At 35.5% G+C, this 18,444-nt stretch overlaps 2 protein-coding genes across 2 annotated transcripts; one reads left to right on the top strand and one right to left on the bottom strand.

Moving 5' to 3' along the window:
- Nucleotides 1–388: 388 nt before the first annotated feature.
- On the top strand, nucleotides 389–2,988 carry LOC139958893 (cytochrome c-like). Its single transcript, XM_071956316.1, has 3 exons — nucleotides 389–645; nucleotides 1,196–1,426; nucleotides 2,636–2,988. Exons 2-3 carry the CDS (start codon nucleotides 1,201–1,203, stop codon nucleotides 2,788–2,790), a joined length of 381 nt encoding a protein of 126 aa, XP_071812417.1. The 5' UTR covers nucleotides 389–645; nucleotides 1,196–1,200; the 3' UTR covers nucleotides 2,791–2,988.
- Nucleotides 2,989–8,775: 5,787 nt separating this feature from the next.
- LOC139958984 (octopamine receptor-like) lies at nucleotides 8,776–17,863 on the bottom strand. The gene is made up of 2 exons (XM_071956452.1): nucleotides 17,046–17,863; nucleotides 8,776–13,887 (listed from the first exon to the last, which is right to left on the bottom strand). Exons 1-2 carry the CDS (start codon nucleotides 17,736–17,738, stop codon nucleotides 13,075–13,077), a joined length of 1,506 nt encoding a protein of 501 aa, XP_071812553.1. The 5' UTR covers nucleotides 17,739–17,863; the 3' UTR covers nucleotides 8,776–13,074.
- Between the last annotated feature and the right edge of the window lie 581 nt (nucleotides 17,864–18,444).

The following is an 18,444-nucleotide window of genomic DNA, read 5'->3' as shown; positions in this document are numbered from 1 at the left end:
AACTATAAAATTAGCATAATAACATGCAAATTAAAACAATATTAATCAAAATCGTACGTTTTCTTCATGATCAAAGACTATTCATTTAACTAGCCAAAGGACGGCATCGCTTTTAGGAATATAGAACTTTTATCGCAAATTTACAAACAGAAAGAACACATACTGTGTGTACGATGCATTAACAACCATCCAGCCACAGTAGGCAGCCACGTATAACAAAGGCATGTGTATTTATGCACAAGTGTTTGAAGAGCGCTTCATCAATTTTAGAACATACGGTCGCATGAACGTATGAGGGTATGTTTTTATACTATGCACCTTTGGAGAGAAACGTGTAAAATGTCACGTACAGTACGGGCATGTATTTCTCGCTATCTCCATTATGGTTTGAACCGTATGTGAAGCCGTATGGCAATGGCATTGATCTGTAATGTTTACATAAAGGCATATCTGTATCAAAGATCACAATGCTTGTATATATACGCGTTCATGATATAATTGGCCACAACATCGGATAGTCTATGTACAGAATATTTTCCTCAGTGACAGTGCCTCGGTGAAATACACTTTGTAAGAGAAGGTACCAGAAGGATAACAGGCTGTCGGTGTTGTTGTACGGCGCTCGTAAATTCTGTAATTTCAAGAGTAAGTTATCCACTCTTTTCTGATATTCATTATGTCATGTTTGATCATTACAGTATATTAAGAGTACGGAAGAATATGCTCGAATGCTTTTAGTTCATTATGGAGAGGGACGGGGGGGGGGGTGTGCTGTTGGTGTTTAACTACGGTAGCTGCGGTATAGAGCCTATACGTACGAAATCCAATCAGCATAATTTGACCAACACAATCAGATTTAATAATTTACGGCTGACGTCCGAGGAAGCTATAGATAGGCTTATCAGTAGAAAAAAAATCAAAATGCATCGGTAGAATGACGTCTCTTCCTTCCCCTCTCTCTCCACGCCACCCCCACCCCCCGCAGTGTGCCCGTTGTATTATTGACAGTCAAGCGAAATGCATTAGAAATACCGAAAACGTAGACTCAGTATATGAAAGCTGTCAATTACGTGTGTACGTGTTAGTACATCACCGCTAAAATAGTTCCCACGACCGACCCCACCCGGCCCGCCTCCCCCCCCCCGTTGCCCCCTCAGTTGCTTTACCTCTACAGCTATTCTTATTCATTTTGCAGTTTCCATGGGTAATTTGCCAAAGATGACAATCCTAAAAACAGACGACGCACTCGGAGATCCTACAAAAGGCGCGAAGATTTTTAAAGAACACTGCGCTGGTTGCCATGCCATCTCTAAGGACATGAAGCACAAAATGGGTCCAAATCTATACGCACTTTGGGGGCGCACTGCGAGCACTTTACCTGACTTTGACTATGCCAAGGGGTACACGGAATCAGAGAAAAAGAAAGGTAAGTAATTGATCGGTCCCCCTTTTTTTTGGGGGGGGGGGCTTGGACAAAGGTAAGCTAACAGCTATAATGGAAAGGAGGGACTTCAGATATCTTCTTTTTTATACTCTCCATTGGTTGGACTAAACAGTTTTTCAATCACAATAATGACTACAGCACAGTTTCGTTAGTCGATTTCACTAACATAAATCTTTAAATACCCTTCTGAGGAAAAAAAAACGGCTCAGATTTATAAATTTATGAGACCTATTTAGCAAATGACGTTTTTCAGAATTCCATTCAATATATTAAAGGTTTTATGCGAGTTTCATCATTTATCTTATAACTTTTAAGTTTGCTTTAACTGTATGAGCACATGGGCATGCATTGTGTATATAGCTTGTTCAAAGAGGCATTTTCAAAAGCTATTTGAAATCCCCATCAAATCAGTCTCATCAATTTAATCAGAGGACTTAATTTATTGGCGATATTGGTTTTTCTTTGTCGTTTACCTTGGAATTCTTGTTAGGTAAAAAAATCAACGTGTAAATGCAAAGCTATTTAAACTCGATATTATGATAAATAACACGAAATGTCAAAGTCCTTTCTGGTTATTAAATATAAAAATGTAATTTCCTAAACTTTTGTTTGGCGTCCTTGAAAAAAATAGTTTGACTATTTGAAAGTTAACAACCTTTTATGAGTATCAAATAATGCTCAAAAACACGAGAAAAAGATAAAAACATTAAAAAACATAGATCTAAGTTTCTAAATTCATTTTATTTTATCTGAAAGCAGTTTTTAATGTTTTATTGCCCCCCCCCCGTCCCCCCGTCTCTCTCTCTTTCTTTCGTGTCAAATATACTAAAACCTGTACCGTTCGGATTGCTCCTTTAAAGCTGAAGTCATAATGGCGTCGTCTGCTCAATACAATTGTTATTGTTATTGTTTAATGTATATTTTTTTAATAATATCTGATTACTCAGCCAACATATTATATTCGTTTAACTTTTATGTAAACAACCGATCATCTATGGACGACATCCAATTTCCACATGGACAGATTTTGAAAGGCGTTGTAAACCTTGTTAAAAGCCACGAAATGTTAAGAAGCGCGTAATGCATGGAAGCGGCAATTGCAACATACAACGCTTGCCTTTTGGACGAAACCTAATCAAAAACATCAAATCGGAAATTAATATCCAATCTTTAATTTTTGTTTCTTTTCAGGAATTATTTGGGGTGACGAGTCTCTGGTATATTACATGACGAAGGTTCACATACCAGGTACTGGAATGATATTCAAGGGATTATGTGAGAACAAACAGGATAGACAGGACGTTATAGCATACTTAAAGGACGCCACCGATCCAAAGAAGGCGTAACCTTGAGCACACGGTGACGTCACTAACGTCAACTGCACTATGTTATCCGGCTACGTCACTACTACGTCATTATAACGTCACCGCGAATCATTGCAAAAAAAATTATTGTGTACGATTTTATTTTACCCGTGATCCAAACACGTTCCGACCTAACAATTATGTTTCGATGCTAAATAAATCTACTGATTTCTTTCCAGACATTTTTTGTGTGTGTGCATCATTTCTGTTTTTATAAAGTTTTATCAGATAGTGTATTATAAATCAGATTAGGGTTTTTACTGAGTATCATTACGCCGTCATATTCATATTTGTCTTAGAGATCATTTTCCAGGAGCATTTTTGTTTAAGAGACCATTTATAAATGCTTACATTCTGAGGTTAAAGGAGGGGGGGGGGGGAAACCCTAACTATTATCTTTAGGTTTTATGATAGACGTCTCTATAACTTTAACCCCCCACCCCTCCCTCCCTCCCAACCTAAAAGAAAAATCTTGCTCAATTTGGAAGATTTACCCCTTCGATAGGTTCAACGTTTTGTCTGGAGGAGGGGAAGGGGCTGTGATATGGCCCAAAAGGAGTGAAAATCGAATTGATTAGCTGTTTGCGAAAGTCGTTGATTGTGAGTACCTCAACAACAAGAACTAAATAATGATAGTTGGATTTGTGTCTCCGTTAATCCGGTAAAAGACGCTTTTAGAGCAGATTTATCGATGATATTCGAAAATTAAAAATACCATTAGAAATACAAGGTTATATATGAGCTCATGTCGTTTCAAATGATGAAATAAGCTAAATATAGAAAGTATTAAAAAGGTTGCGAGACGGTGGATCGATTCAAATTCATTTAATTACTCGTTACTTGAAAATTGAGCCAAGTGTGATGAAGGAGAGAGCTTAACGGTAATTAAGTACTAATAATAAATAAAATAATAAGTTTGAATAGTATAGTTGGTACCTTTGGGTGATATATTTGTTTTAGAATCTATATTAATTGTAAAGTGTTCTCAAGAGAAGCAACAGGAGGTCAACGTTTTTGTTTTGTTTTGTCGATATTTTCTCAAACAGGATCTAGTTTATTGTAGATGTGATGTTAGAGTACAGTAATGGAAGGTTTGACAATTTAGCAAACGTTTAAATCCTTTTAGGACCTCACAAAGCATCGTGTTGCTAGCTGGTGAATAAAAAGAACTTGTTTACAAGTGACGAAAACCTCGGGCATGTACAGTCATAGCTAACTGAAATATTACATTGTCATGATACGGAAAATTGAAGGTGCCATGAATGGCCAACTAGTCAGCTGTCTCGTGATGGGTAGGGTTAAGCTATAGTGAGAACTTCTACAAGGATTTAAAGCCCACATTACTTTTGACGATTTAGTGCATAAGTCAATGGATATGGTATACTAACTTTTTAGTGAAGTTGCTGACCAAATGCAAGAAAACATTTCGACTGTTTCCTGATATCCCAGTTTTAAGAGCTTGAAACTTCTCGGCCACCGTACTGAACATTTTTTTTTTTTTTAAATTATACACCGATTCGAAAAGTACGATTTTCTAAGATTGTAGATATTTTATCAGAAAGAAGACAGAAGAAACGGATGCAAAGTATAGACTAAAGTTGCAGTCCTATAAAATGTTGTTTCATTCATATTTCATACTGTAATTGCAGACTTCATTACTTATAGTTATGATTATCTGTGGATTTCGTTGACAAAAATGATACATTAGCACTGTGATGTAAAACTGAGACCAACTTTCTTTTTTCTTTTGAGTGTTTTTTTTTTGTGTACATGAACCTTCTATGATTACTGTTTTTGCTCTTGGAAGTTTTTTGCTAGAAACTTCAAGGAGTGAACTACTCTAAAAATGATACGTAATAAATAATGATTCATGTCACGTGCGAACGTTACTTGAACGTTATTTGAAATACAACGAAACGGATACTTTAAATTACTAAGAAAATTGTATAAAGCAACAGAGGTGACTGATTGATCGTGCTTGTGTAAACCAAACGTGATTATCACGAGATGGTAGCGTGATTTATCGGTTCTTTTGTGTAATATAGGCCTATATGAGTGTTCCTTCTTTTTTTTCAAACGAAAAGTATATTACGTCATGTTTCTACGATTTTTATTTTACTTTCATATAGTCTGGTAACTTTGGTCACTCACTCACGCACTCACAGGGCAACATTATCGCTGATGTATACTTGTATTCCCAAGAATAGTGTTCTATTAAATCCCAACTGGTTTCCATGGTAAACTGAAGTACCGTACGTATATAAACTTCACGGTCTAACTGATCAGCCTGTCCTGAGGCTATGGAAACGCAAAAGAGCCGTAAAACGTTCAAAGTGAGTCAACTATGTGGAACGGTATCCCCGAATCAGATTATCAGATCGGAAATAACCGATGGAGTAGGTGGGGGGGGGGGGCGGTAGCAGGTTCAAGATCAATGTGTTAACGTAAAAAAACTATTGCCTTTCTAATAGTTGTGGGCCATCCCCACCCCTCTACGGGCTTTCCCAACCCGGCCCGGGGTCTAGGCAACGTTTACTCGTTGTAAGGGAGTGGGTCAGAGGGATACAACTCAGGGGCTTCGATCAATTTGGAGAGGGCCTTGGGAAATGGGGAAAATAATAATTTATTCTCATTGAAATGGAAAAAGGAAGACTTAAAGAAGGGAGGGGGAAGGGGAGGGGCTGTGACTTATTTTCCCCGGGGCTGACCTGACTCTCGATTCAGGAATTGTTTAAAAAAATTGCAGGTAATTATTTTAAATTCTTTCGAGAAAATTTTAAAGTTTTAGTCCTCAAAATATACAATAGCTGAAACTTAATGATTAATATAGGCAGTTTTATATTTCTTTTTGGATTTTTTATTAAAAACTAAATCATGAATTCCAGCTTGAATATGAATACAAGTACTTTATTTTCTGTCCTTTTCTTGTTTTAATCACAGAAGCTGATCAATTAATACATTTTCTGGAGAAAAAAAAATTGTTGACGAATGAATTAAGAATAGTAACATGTCAATGGCACATCAGATCTTCCATAGACAACCAAAGATATTAACTACAATAGAGATGTGCATATTGTCAGGATGAAATGTTACACCTACTTTGTAAAACATTTTTAATTATGATGGAGCATGGTAGTTTGCGATAAAACTTCAAATTAATTGTAAAACCAGGAAGCTTTTACCGAGAACAGTTTCCTGATGAGATGTATTGCTGTAAAGATGCGTTATAATGCCATGACTCGTCAGATGATCAGTAACTTTCGTGGTTAGCTAACTGCGCATGCGTAAATAGATGATTGTAGCTACAAGACTATACTATACTCCTGTATACTTTCAGCGTGATAAGCAAGTCCTAATTGTAAAACGGCAAATGTTAATAACCGTTTTAGGAAATTCAGTTCGTCAATGGGACTGGCAATTTTATTTTTCGATAAAGACAAGATTAATCTGTGATGCAAATCCGTCTTGATCAAGGATCTTGCGTTTGCAAAGAGAGAACAAAAATCAAAACTTTATCAAATCGAATGAAAGAGTATTATAATGTTGTAGGAATGATGATAACACTTTTTTTCAATGCATTCACTCAATGCTAAACTTAGGTTATCAGGGTGGGGGAGAGTGAGGGGGGGTTGCTGCTATCAGAAACGTTTACTGTGTCAAGCCTCTTCGAAACACAATATACATTATGTCAAACTATATACACCTTGACAATATGTGAAATACTCCTGTCACTTGCTACGAGTACAAATATAGGAGGACATTTTGTCCTACGGTAGGACATTTTGTCCTGTGATAGGACATTTTGTCCTGTGGTAGGACATTGTGTCCTGTGATGGGACATTTTTCCTTTCCGAAATCATTTACTTGCAAAGCAAGGTCTGCATCGTATAATGATTCTTACAGTCTAAAATCAAATTAAATGTTTTACCGACATCACGAAATGGTAAGATTTATGTTGTGAATCCGCCGTGTAATTTCCTTGACGTTTTGTTTACACAAAATCCATTACAATGGGTTTGACTAATTGCAACAGGTACATATTACAATGCCCCACGGATTCAAAGGCGTTTGAAGAGAAACGCAGTGATCGCTCATAACTAAAAGAAGAATGATACAGATTAGTTTTTATAAAGGCAAAAAAAAAACAATTCTGTCATCCGGTAATTCTTGCCCCGATGTTTATTTTACTTGCTATAACCTCTCGTTATTTCCAAAGTGTCGTATACTTTGATTTTATTTGCTACGTAGTAAAAGACGATTAAACTAACCATTACTTAAATTAAAAGTCACAAGTTATTTGTATTATTCGCATGTAAATTGGTTGTGTGTACACTTGCATGAGTGCTAAAGAGTTTATGTCTGTCTGTATGTCTGTAGGTTTGTCTGTATGTCTGTATGCCTAACTGTCAGAATGTATGTTTGTCTGTCTGTATGTCTGTCTGTATGTCTGTCTGTATGTCTGTATTTCTGTATGTCTGTATGTCTGTCTGTCAGTATGTATGTCTGTCAGAATGTCTCTCAGAATGTATGTGTGTATGTATGTATGTATGTTTGTATGTATATATGTCTGTCTGTCAGTATGTATGTGTGTCTGTATGTCTTTATGCCTAACTGTCAAATGTATGTGTGTCTGTATGTATTTCTGTATGTCTGTATGTCTGTTAGTATGTCTGTCTGTCTCTCAGAATGTCTCTCGGAATGTATGTCTGTGTGTTTGTATGTATATATGTCTGTCTGTCAGTATGTATGCAAGTCTGTATGTCTGTCAGTATGTTTTTCTGTCTGTCTGTCTGTCTGTCAGTATGTATGTCTGTATTTATGTCTGTCAGTATGTATGTCAGTATGTCTGTCAGAATGTCTGTTAGTATGTTTTTCTGTCTGTCTGTCAGTATGTATGTCTGTATGTATGTCTGCATGTCTGTCAGTATGTCCGTCAGTATGTCTGTCAGAATGTCTGTTAGTATGTTTTTCTGTATGTCTGTCTGTCAGTATGTATGTCTGTATGTATGTCTGTCAGTATGTCTGTCAGAATGTATGTCAGTATGTCTACCAGTATGTATGACTGTCTGTCAGTATATTTGTCAGCATGTATGTCTGTCTGTCTGTATGTCTGTTTTTATGTATGCCTTTATGTCTGTTTGGGTGTATGTATATATGTGTCTATGTATGTATGTATGTAGGTTTTTTTAAAGGTGATTGAAACGGATCGCTTCAAAGTCGTTATCGCCGTCCTCCTTCAATTTCAGTTCACTGATATGATTGTTCCTGAGCTGAGAAAAAACAATATGCTGTACCTTTAACATAAGTCTTTCATAGTTACTACTTTGAAACACTCTCAGATCGTTAAAATATCCCGGGAAATACCTCGTAAGTCACTTGTACATTCTGTTAGAGTATTTTACAAACATAACGGTTATGTCAAGATCGCGACAGAAAATAAGGACCTCGGAAAAACAGACACGGAATCGTTGCTGTCGCGAATAATTCGATTTGGTTTGCTTCAAGGATCAACCAAGTATGCTGCTTACTGAAGAAATCTTTGTCGTTTCTCTGTTATTTAGCTATTTCATGCTTGCCTACCGAAGAAATCTATGCAGTATCTTTGTTTTTTAGCTATTTCATGCTTGGAACAATGCATCGTACTCGAAGGCTGCAGTGTGGATATGATTGTTCCTTGGAACGCGAATAACAACAATTTCTAACACGCACGATTTCATTGTACTCCGATAATCATCCACCACAAAAACAAAGAAAGGGCAAGGATTAAAATCTCTGAAAAGGCACATTTGAGATGGGAAATTTTGATTTAAAAAACAACTGTGCAGGTATTTTCCACAAACGTTGTCAACATAGGGGTGGGGTGGTGTTACAGGGTCGCAAGAACCTTAGCTTATGTCAATATTCTTCCGCAGATTGAACTGGTAAAAAATGGTTAATCATTTGTTTGTTTTATTAATAGTTATCCAAAAAAGAGCTAGCTGGGCAAGAGAAACAATCCAAACAAATTAATCCACTCTCAACTTCACATCGAAATTGTTACCCTGTGATCAAAGTGTTAGGTGAAACGGTCAAATTATCATATTGATAACAATTGTTAACATGATACACTTTCTGTGGTGAGCTTAATTCATCTTTTTTTTTTTTGCAATAACGATGATTTGACGAGATTAATTATTATAATGTCATCAATTTATCATTTTGCTACAAATTGCAAAAAAATTACGATTTTCTGATATGAGTATAACTTATCATTTTGATGCAATTGCTATATTGATGAAATTTGCAAGTAATTAGATTTTCTTGGTCATTTTACAGCATATTACTGAATTTTGTCATTAATCATTAGATTTGGAGGAATTTGTCATTCGTTACAAATAGTTAATATCTAATGTACAGAACAAATTAAACATTTTGCTGAAAATTGCAAACCATATTTTTTTTAAAGGTCTTAACACTTTGACGGCACATCAATGTGTCCATATAGTATTGGGATATTTTCTAAACTTAATTGCTTACATGTATACCACTGGAGAGTAACGTAAAATGCAAAAGGGTAACAAAATTATCAAATATTAATGATTCATTAGAATAAGAAAGTACAGCTCAAGAAACCAACGACCAGAAGAGATACCTTCTCGTACAGATTACGTGACTTGTGAAAGCATTTATAGGTGTACTTTCTCTTTTTGGGAAATTATTATAAATACTTCACGTTATTGGATTTGTTTACTTGAATGAAATATACATAAAAATTGTTTTCTTTATATATTCATCACCATATTATAATACATACAATAAGTATAAGAAACATGAATTATGTATTTGTATCGTAATATATGTTACAGAAAATAAAATAAAACTGTATACCCCAAAAATGAAAAATTGAGAAACTTTAAGAAATAGTGCAATAACACCAAAGTTTCCAACTGTGCGTTTCAAAAATTCTGCGATATTTATTCAGGGTATCGTACCTCAAAATTTACTTAAATTCTTTCATCAACTATTAGATTTGTTATTTTGTACATATCTTCCTCGCTTTTTAAACATTTTTACCTTTATAAACCATAACTATAGGCTACCAGTTTTTTACATCCTATTAATAAATATGTACTTTTATTATATTTATACTAAATTTTTAATAAACTTGAAACTTGACCGTTACCAAATCGACCAATATAATAACAGAGTATAAAAGTGGCTTCCGTGCAAAATTTCAAAATTGCGAAAAGGAAGGAGAAATATACAGTGTGACAACACATGCATGCATTGAGGTTAAACCAATTTTAATATAGGTTGTAAACATTGAGACGGACATGCAGATATATTTTTCAACGAAGGGTCTGTCCGTTGATAGATCTCGAAAGCGCTAACATCTATAATTAAGAAGTACCTCATTATAACATTGTATAATTATTATATACATGAGACCTGTCAACACTGAAAAAGAAAACTTCGGTCGTCCAGATATTTGGTGTCGTTTCTAAGGATATATACAGACGTTTCAAATTTGTGATGGCCGACAAAGAATAACTAATAAATTGAATAAATAACATGGATATTGTAGAGCGCCCTCCGGACGATCTTTACAGGGATGTTCCGGGCAGGCAGTGTATAAGACTTACACCGAATGAGAGAATATTATATTAAAACATATTTCTATATCATGCATGTACTTAATTTGAGATATCGCTAGTTGAAAATGACAATTTTTGGATATATAATTGGCTAAACCCTCGATTCTTCTATAGGCAGTGGATCACAGGAGATGGTCTGTGATATTGTAGAAGTTTACTTAGGCCTCCTTTTTATAATTTGATTTTTAAATTTTATCCTTGGAATATGCATGAATATATTAAGGATTGATGGTTCAGTTGTCAATGTTCTCTGTATTTTAGAATTTTATCAAAAACGGAACTTTATTGGTAGAAATATTATTTTTCCTCTGAGGATAAGTAAGTTCAATATTATTTAGAAGAATAAACAGCAACAACAATTACAACGCAATTACCATGATGACATTAGTCGCTCTGCCGTTGCCAGGTGCAATATTCACAAGATATCACCACATTTGAAAATAAATGATGCAAAATGCTATGATAATATGATTTTGAACTAAAAGATGCAGACAATTTTCAGCATTTGAATTAATTTATCAAATGCAGCCACTTAAATAACCCGCCAAGGTTTTACTTACTGTTACAAGAGTTCCTTGCCTTTGTGCTGCTTGGCACCCTATAAACACTGTTATAAAGTTAGTAATTGGCTATCATTCATTCTCCCTTGTCACCAGAACCATTTAAGTTACTTTAGCAATGTTTGGGTACAAATGGTACTATATGCTACCTCCTCCCCCACCCTACCCCCCTCCCATCCTGCCCCTTCTTCGAAGGCATAATTACCGTCAACACACTTCATGACGAAACCAGTTTTATTGGCCCGATTCTTATATGTAAAATAGACTAGGCTGCTAGGCTATAAGATAAGTATTATTATTTGGTTTATTTGAAAACCAAACAAAGTATACTTAACCAGTTTAAACACAATTTGTTATAATAATAAGCAAATATTTATAGAGCGCTTTATGCAAAGGCCTCAAAGCGCTTGAACAAGTACACAAATATGCAAGTCAAATCACTGTAAATTTTGGAATAAATGAGTTTTTAAGAGACGCTTAAAACAGTCAACCGATGGTGCATTGCGAATTGAAGATGGTAGATTGTTCCAGAGATGAGGTGCAGCAGAGATGAAGGCTCTTTCTCCATAAAACTTTGTGTTTGGGGTATGGCTGGTGGCAAGAAGATACTTTGTAGACGAGCGAAGTTGGCGTTGAGGATGATACTGAAGAATTAAATTTGTAATGTAACCAGGGGCAAGGGAGTGTTGTGATTTGTACGTTAAGAGGAGGAGCTTATAAATTGACCGTTGTTTTACTGGAAGGCAATGGAGTAATTGAAGCACTGGAGATATGTGATCATGACGCGATGAACATGATATTAACCGGGCAGCAGAATTCTGAACAGTTTGAAGTTTTTTCAGTGTAGAGTCAGGAAGGCCAAATAAAAGGGAGTTACAGTAGTCAAGCCTGGGCATTATCAAGGAACATACATAGACGTATCATACATAGAATATAGTAAAAATATACAAAAGAAAATAGTTTACTGTTTAAACGGAGAAATAAACCCAACTATACTGTATGAGGTAACGCGTTTGTTTTGTTTGTTGATTTTAAAATATTCGTGATGAAAAACATTCTCCAAGCAATGTAAAAGTCTTATTCCATTTGAAAGATATCAGAGTTTTATATATATATAGTTCATGTATATACACAACTTACATGAAGACTTGCACAAGTCAACAGGTCTAAATATAACATGGCATCATCGAGCAACATCATGCTGAAATGTTCAATGGTTTCTTCATTTATGACAATGTTTATATCTTGTAATAAAGTGACGGGTTTTGCAAACACTGAATCAGAAATATTGAAGTTATTATCATGACGTCATACACTGTTACTGTTTCAGTGTGTGCCATCTTTTTTTAACTTTCACTCTCAAAAATCAACAATAACAACGACGACGACAACAAAAACAGCAACAACAATAACAACAACAATAACAACAAAGAGCGAAGGAGATTTCATCTCTTTGTGGATTTATATGACGTCACACTCTGACAAGACTATTTTGAACTAAAATGTCTCCCATACTGGAACAGGATTTTTTCTTAGATATTTGGAGGAGTTGTTTTTTTTATCATAAACATCTTAATCAGATAAGCTAGAGATTAATTTGGTTTACTTCTCCTTTAAGAATTATCTGTTGACTAGAAAAATGAAGCTGCAAAAATTGTATGGAATGGTTAAGGTGCCATCAAAACGTTAAAAAACAAATTCTGTAAACATTAGTAGCACTTTTCAACGAAATGATTAATTGTTCAGATAATATGTTAACAATTTGTAGCAAAACGACAAATTTCTTTGATCTAATAAGCTTTAGATTCATACAATGTTGCTGCATGATGACAACATTATTATTTATTAAATGTCATATATTTAACATCTCATCAATGCAACATTTAGCAACCAAAAAAAAACACATTTATTCTCGCATCAGAATGTAACAAATTCAACATTTTGTATTAAAACAAATGTGATAAATTGCATAAAAATGGCGTAGGAGAAGGTCTTAACACTTTTGAGAGACGGCACCTTAACTTTTCCATAGCAAAACACACCCGTCTGCTTAAATGTTTGTCCACCCTCCGTCAATTATATCGAGAAAATGTTTGTGTAAAATCATCAGCTGTATTCTCCAAGTTCATCGCAGATACCCTGTTCTTACAACAAACTTTACAAAATCGGTTGCTAATGACGAAAATCCATTTCTTGAAAATGCGGCGAAATTCACTTTTCGATGCGTAAAGTATTGGATTGACTGCGCTATTGAAATGGGAGAGCAGGACAGCAAAGTTGACCAGATTTTGATTAACGTTAACGTCAAAAGCGAGACAAACGTCAATGATATAGATTGGAGACCAAGAAATAAAGAAAAACAGTAATATAAACACAAAGAGAAGTGCCGTTTTGCGTTCTTGTTTAATCCGATGAAAGCGTAAAAACGTCGTCTCGTCACGGACGCCAGGCGGTGGTGGCTCATGATGTTCTTTATTTACGACGTTAACTTCTAACGGCGTCCTTTCTTTTTCATCGACGCGCGCATCGGTTTTAGACGCGCGCATCTTAAGACAATTCTTTGAGAGGTTGTTTTCATTGCTACGGTTTAGACCAGATACAGTTGTTATGTTACCTTCCGGATTATTTTCCTTTATCTTCTTCAATAAGAGGATTTCATCTGTCACGTCCCAGTCTCTTCTGTTCCTCTTCGATTCCCTTCTTTTGTGCTTTGATTCGAACCCTGGTCTATTGTCATCTTCTTTTGTTTGTTCATTCATTTGTCCTCTGTCCTCTCCACCACCACTACCACCATCATCATGACAATCATCATCATCTTTCATATTATTGATTGATGGGTTGTTAAGTCGAATACCGATTGCTTGGATTTGGGCTAAACTGCTGAGCTGTAAAAAATAATAATTATAATAACAAAATTAAAAAGGCATTTACAATCGTTTCTAGTTTATTGTTTTACTTGGTCATACAATATTGGCGAATGACTCTAGACGTTTTTCAAACCGTAAAAAAAGAAATAAAGAAACAGAAAGAGAGATAAAATCCACAATTTTCCCAAGAATTTGCAATTCAAATATAAAACAAAATAATTGACTTTCATTAATCTAATACAACCTTTCTTGTTTGTATCACGTAGCGGATTACAAGGGATAACTGGATAATCCTGATAACACTGTTAATACAACGACTTCAACTTCTCCAGCCAAATAAAATCAAACGTACCAGCGTATATACACACATGTGTCACCATTTCAGGTTAGTGGTGAAAGTTGAAAATCTTCCTCAAGTTGATTGGTAAAGTGTGTTTTTGTTTCATTTTATTCCAGGAGTTTTCCGTTGAAATGGTTGGCTCAGTTTTTATGTCAGAACATATTTGTCAAAAATGTTAATCACTTGTAAAGATTCATTAACTTAAACATCAGGGAATATTCACGAAACAATTACGTAATTCCAATGTAGAGTAACCCGATTCCACCTCAGCCCATCCATCCCAATCCCCAACCACCTAACCCAATCGAACACCCCATCCAACCCCACTCAGCGAGCATATTCAATTGTTAATAATAAATTATCTTTTGTTGGTGAATCCGACCCCACCCCCCCCACCCAAACGTGTCAGTTTTATTACTTTCCTAGCATACTAGACGTGAATCTATTGTAAGCATATTTTAAACAAAAATTTTACTCGCCAGTTATTTAAATGAAGAAAAAAAAGACTGTTTTGATACGTAAAAATATGCTTGAAATTTATCCATTACAAAAAAAAAAAAAAAAAAATCTTTACCTTTGCGATGTCTACTTTAAAGCCTTAATATATCATCTTTAAGGGGAAAACTACTTCTGTTTTGTAATTAATTTTTTTCTTTGAAAATAATTTATGGTAGAAAATATAGATAGAAAGAGAATAAGTTGATGACTTTTTCCTTCTTCATTATACGCGATAAGTGTTAATAATCAATAGATTTTTTTTTTCTTAATGAACAAAATATATTTGATTGACATTTTAATAAATTCTGGTGAAGTCCTACAAACCAATGATTTGTTGAGGCCAATTCTAGTTTAGACTTCTCCACTTAGGTTGTATATTTCAATGATAGGATATTACTCTATCAATCATTAATGAAAGTAGATGAGGTGAAAACGACATTCAGACGGTTCATCAAAAGTTGAGACAATTTACGTGCAGGCACGTGATACTCACGTGTTTACTTAGTATTCGATCTTATGTTTGTGTCATCGTTGGAAAGAATAAATTTGATTCCGAATGTAAGTACATTACCGTCGGGCTTTACTTATAAAATGACACATTGCATTAGTTTGTTTTAATAGTGTCACTTGCACACTGTATTCTAGTTTTATCAATGGGCCAATTAACATATAACAAGAATATTTACACTTGATAGTGTCACTAGAGCGTAATTGTATAGTGTGTTATCAATGGGCCAAATAACATATTACAAGAACATATTTTTGGGCTTGATAGTGCCGCTAGCACACAGTTATCATAGTGTGTTAATAAATGGGCCAATAATATATAACAAGAACTTTTTTTACTTAATAGTGTCACTTGGCACACAGTTATCTAGTGTTTTATCAATGGGCCAATAACATATTACAAGAATATTTTTCCTTGATATTGTCACTTGCACACAGTTATCTAGTGTGTTATCAATTGGCTAATAACATATTACAAGAATGGTTTCCTAGATAGTGTCACTTGCACAAGGTTATCCAGTGTGTTATTAATGGGCCAATAACATAGTACAAGAACTTTTTTACTCCATAGTGTCACTAGCACACATTTATCTAGTGTGCTATCAATGTGCTAGTAACATATTTTCATATCAGAAGTTTGGATAGAAGTTAATTAAAAATCAAGTATAAAGTCAAAAAGTACATATTTATAAATAGGATTTGAAAATCAGTTAAGAGTTATAAAGCTTAAAATAGCATGTATACTATATGTACAAATAATAAATCAAAAGTTAATAAATGAATTAAAGAAGGTTTTGTGGAACAACACCCTGAATAAATATGGCAGCCCTATAAACGAAAGAATTCTTAAAACGTACAGTTCGGAATTTTGGCGGGATTGTCCTATTTCTTAAATTATAATTGATACTTGACAAGAACTACCCCCCCCCCCGGTCATTGATAACTCCGTCACACCCACACACCTAAATCTTCATAATTCAAAATGTCGTTCCCCGGGGCACGGCAACCATCGACTACAGTGTACCACATATACGTGGTCACTGGACATAACTTTAATGCTCTTGCCAGGACTCGAGCCTGCACTGAATGCTTAGATCCCTTATTCTATTGTCTTTATTATATTGTCTTAGTCTATTGTCTTTCCATATGGAAACTACGATTTCACATGGTGATAAAAATTCATTGACTTTGTAGTGGACATATAGGACCTTTTTGTACGACAGTACCACATGCTATATTTCTCAACTGTGAACCTTTTTCAATTTCATTGTTATTGCTATCTTCAACTCAAACTTGAAATCCTTGCACCCACTAAACAGATCAAATCCAATACTGTACCCATCACAGCGAGGAAACGAGGTAGGGGAAGGTGGTTTACTGCGTGTAATTGTGAGGGGAAAGTTTTCAAGTTGATTGTATGACTGACGAAGGGGATGTGGTGGGGGGGGGGGGGAGTGGGGTCACTGATTGAGGGGAGAGATGTTCGGACATGTTATAGCCCTGATTCAAAGTTGGCATTTTATGAGGATGTAGGATCATACACGCGGTGTATTTTGTTACCGAACTCCAAAAGTAGCGACGTATCTTTAGTTACCTAAGGCCACAGCCCCCCCCCCCCCCGAAGAACAGGTGGTGAGGAGGAGGAGGAGGAGGAGGATTAGGAGGATTAGGAGGAGGAGGAGGAGGAGGAGGAGGAGGAGGAGGAGGAGGAGGAGAAGAAGGAGAAAGGGTAGGGGCTAGGGGATAGTGAAGGATAAAAAGGTGGTGAGGGGGAGGAGGAAAGGGAGGGGGGATAGGGGAAGAGAGAAGGCTAAAAGAGCATTTCACTAACCTGTTTTTGAATGACTGTGAAGATTCGTCTGTACATCAAACACATCACGAAAAATAATGGTAGAAAACAGAAGAAATATAGAACAGCGTAGTATTGCATGCTGACGATAAGCGGGAATAAACAATCCACGGTGTTTTCATCCGCTATATTCCATCCTAACGGAACCAGTGAAGAGATAGCTATAGGAATTAACCAAGCGGCAGCGATGTGTATTATCGTTCTCTTGCGGGTCATAACAGCGTGGTAACTAAACGGTCGACAGACGGCGTAAAAACGGTCAAAGGTCAGCGCCCAAATCGAAAATATCGAACAAAGATCCATCAGTACAATCACCGTAAGTAAGAAGAAACATATCCCCATCCGTTGGACTCTTTGACCATCCAATGTAAGCAACACGAACGGAATAGCGAAAAACCCCATCGAGAAATCAATCGCTGCTAGAGACACGATATAGTAATTCTGAATGGTCCGAAGCCTACGGTTCATAGCGAAAGCAGCTATGATCGAAGAATTGCCTACTACTGCGAAGAGAGCGATCAAAAGTTCGCAAATGAAATAGGTTGTGATTACCGATTCCCCAGTAACGGCATCGCTAGATGTTGTTAAATTCATCTTGCTTAGTTCACATCTCAGTATACTCTCCTGCGAGTGAGTATGGACAGGCCTATTGGTCAGTCCAATAGTTTTCTGCATCTGTTCATGACCGCCGTATATGTCGAAATGATAATGTGAGCAACTGATATTGAAAACATTGCTTTCAAATTACATCAGGCTCGCTGACAGTGACAGTCAAATCCTCTCTGTCGTGTTAGCTATCGATATATATATGTCATACAGCATATATATAGATATTTATGTATTGCATTCAACGATGAATATTCAACAGCATATCAAATGAATATTGATGACATTGCTTCGGGTTAAATCTAACCATAGGCCTATACCGCTAATGACTGTCAAAATGCTCTCCGTCGTGTTTATAAACAAAAAATAGCATAATGATTGCATTCGTCGATGAATATTCAACAGAATTTCAAATGCACATAGATGACTGTTGATTGTCAGAGAAGCTCGGTCGAAAGATATTTTCGTTCCCGTTATATTATCACAGTTAGGCTTAATTGTAAGGATATATAGACAGTACATTTCCACGAACAAAAGAACACCTTTCATATGCATAGGCCTATATTCTTTATTAAAAAAGAATATTTCCTATAGTGGATATTGCCAGAGAGGGTGTGGATAATTGGTTGTTATACGTCATCAAATGCATATTTATGATCATTGGGAAGTATATCTTGATTTTTCAAACAGAATGATATATATATATATATATATATATATATAAATATATATATATATATATATATATATATATATATATATATATATATATATA

Source organism: Apostichopus japonicus, chromosome 18 (assembly GCF_037975245.1).
Source record: "Apostichopus japonicus isolate 1M-3 chromosome 18, ASM3797524v1, whole genome shotgun sequence".
Classification (NCBI taxonomy): domain Eukaryota; kingdom Metazoa; phylum Echinodermata; class Holothuroidea; order Aspidochirotida; family Stichopodidae; genus Apostichopus; species Apostichopus japonicus.
The sequence above is the reverse complement of the archived record's forward strand: the minus strand, read 5'-3'. Positions and strand labels throughout refer to the sequence as shown.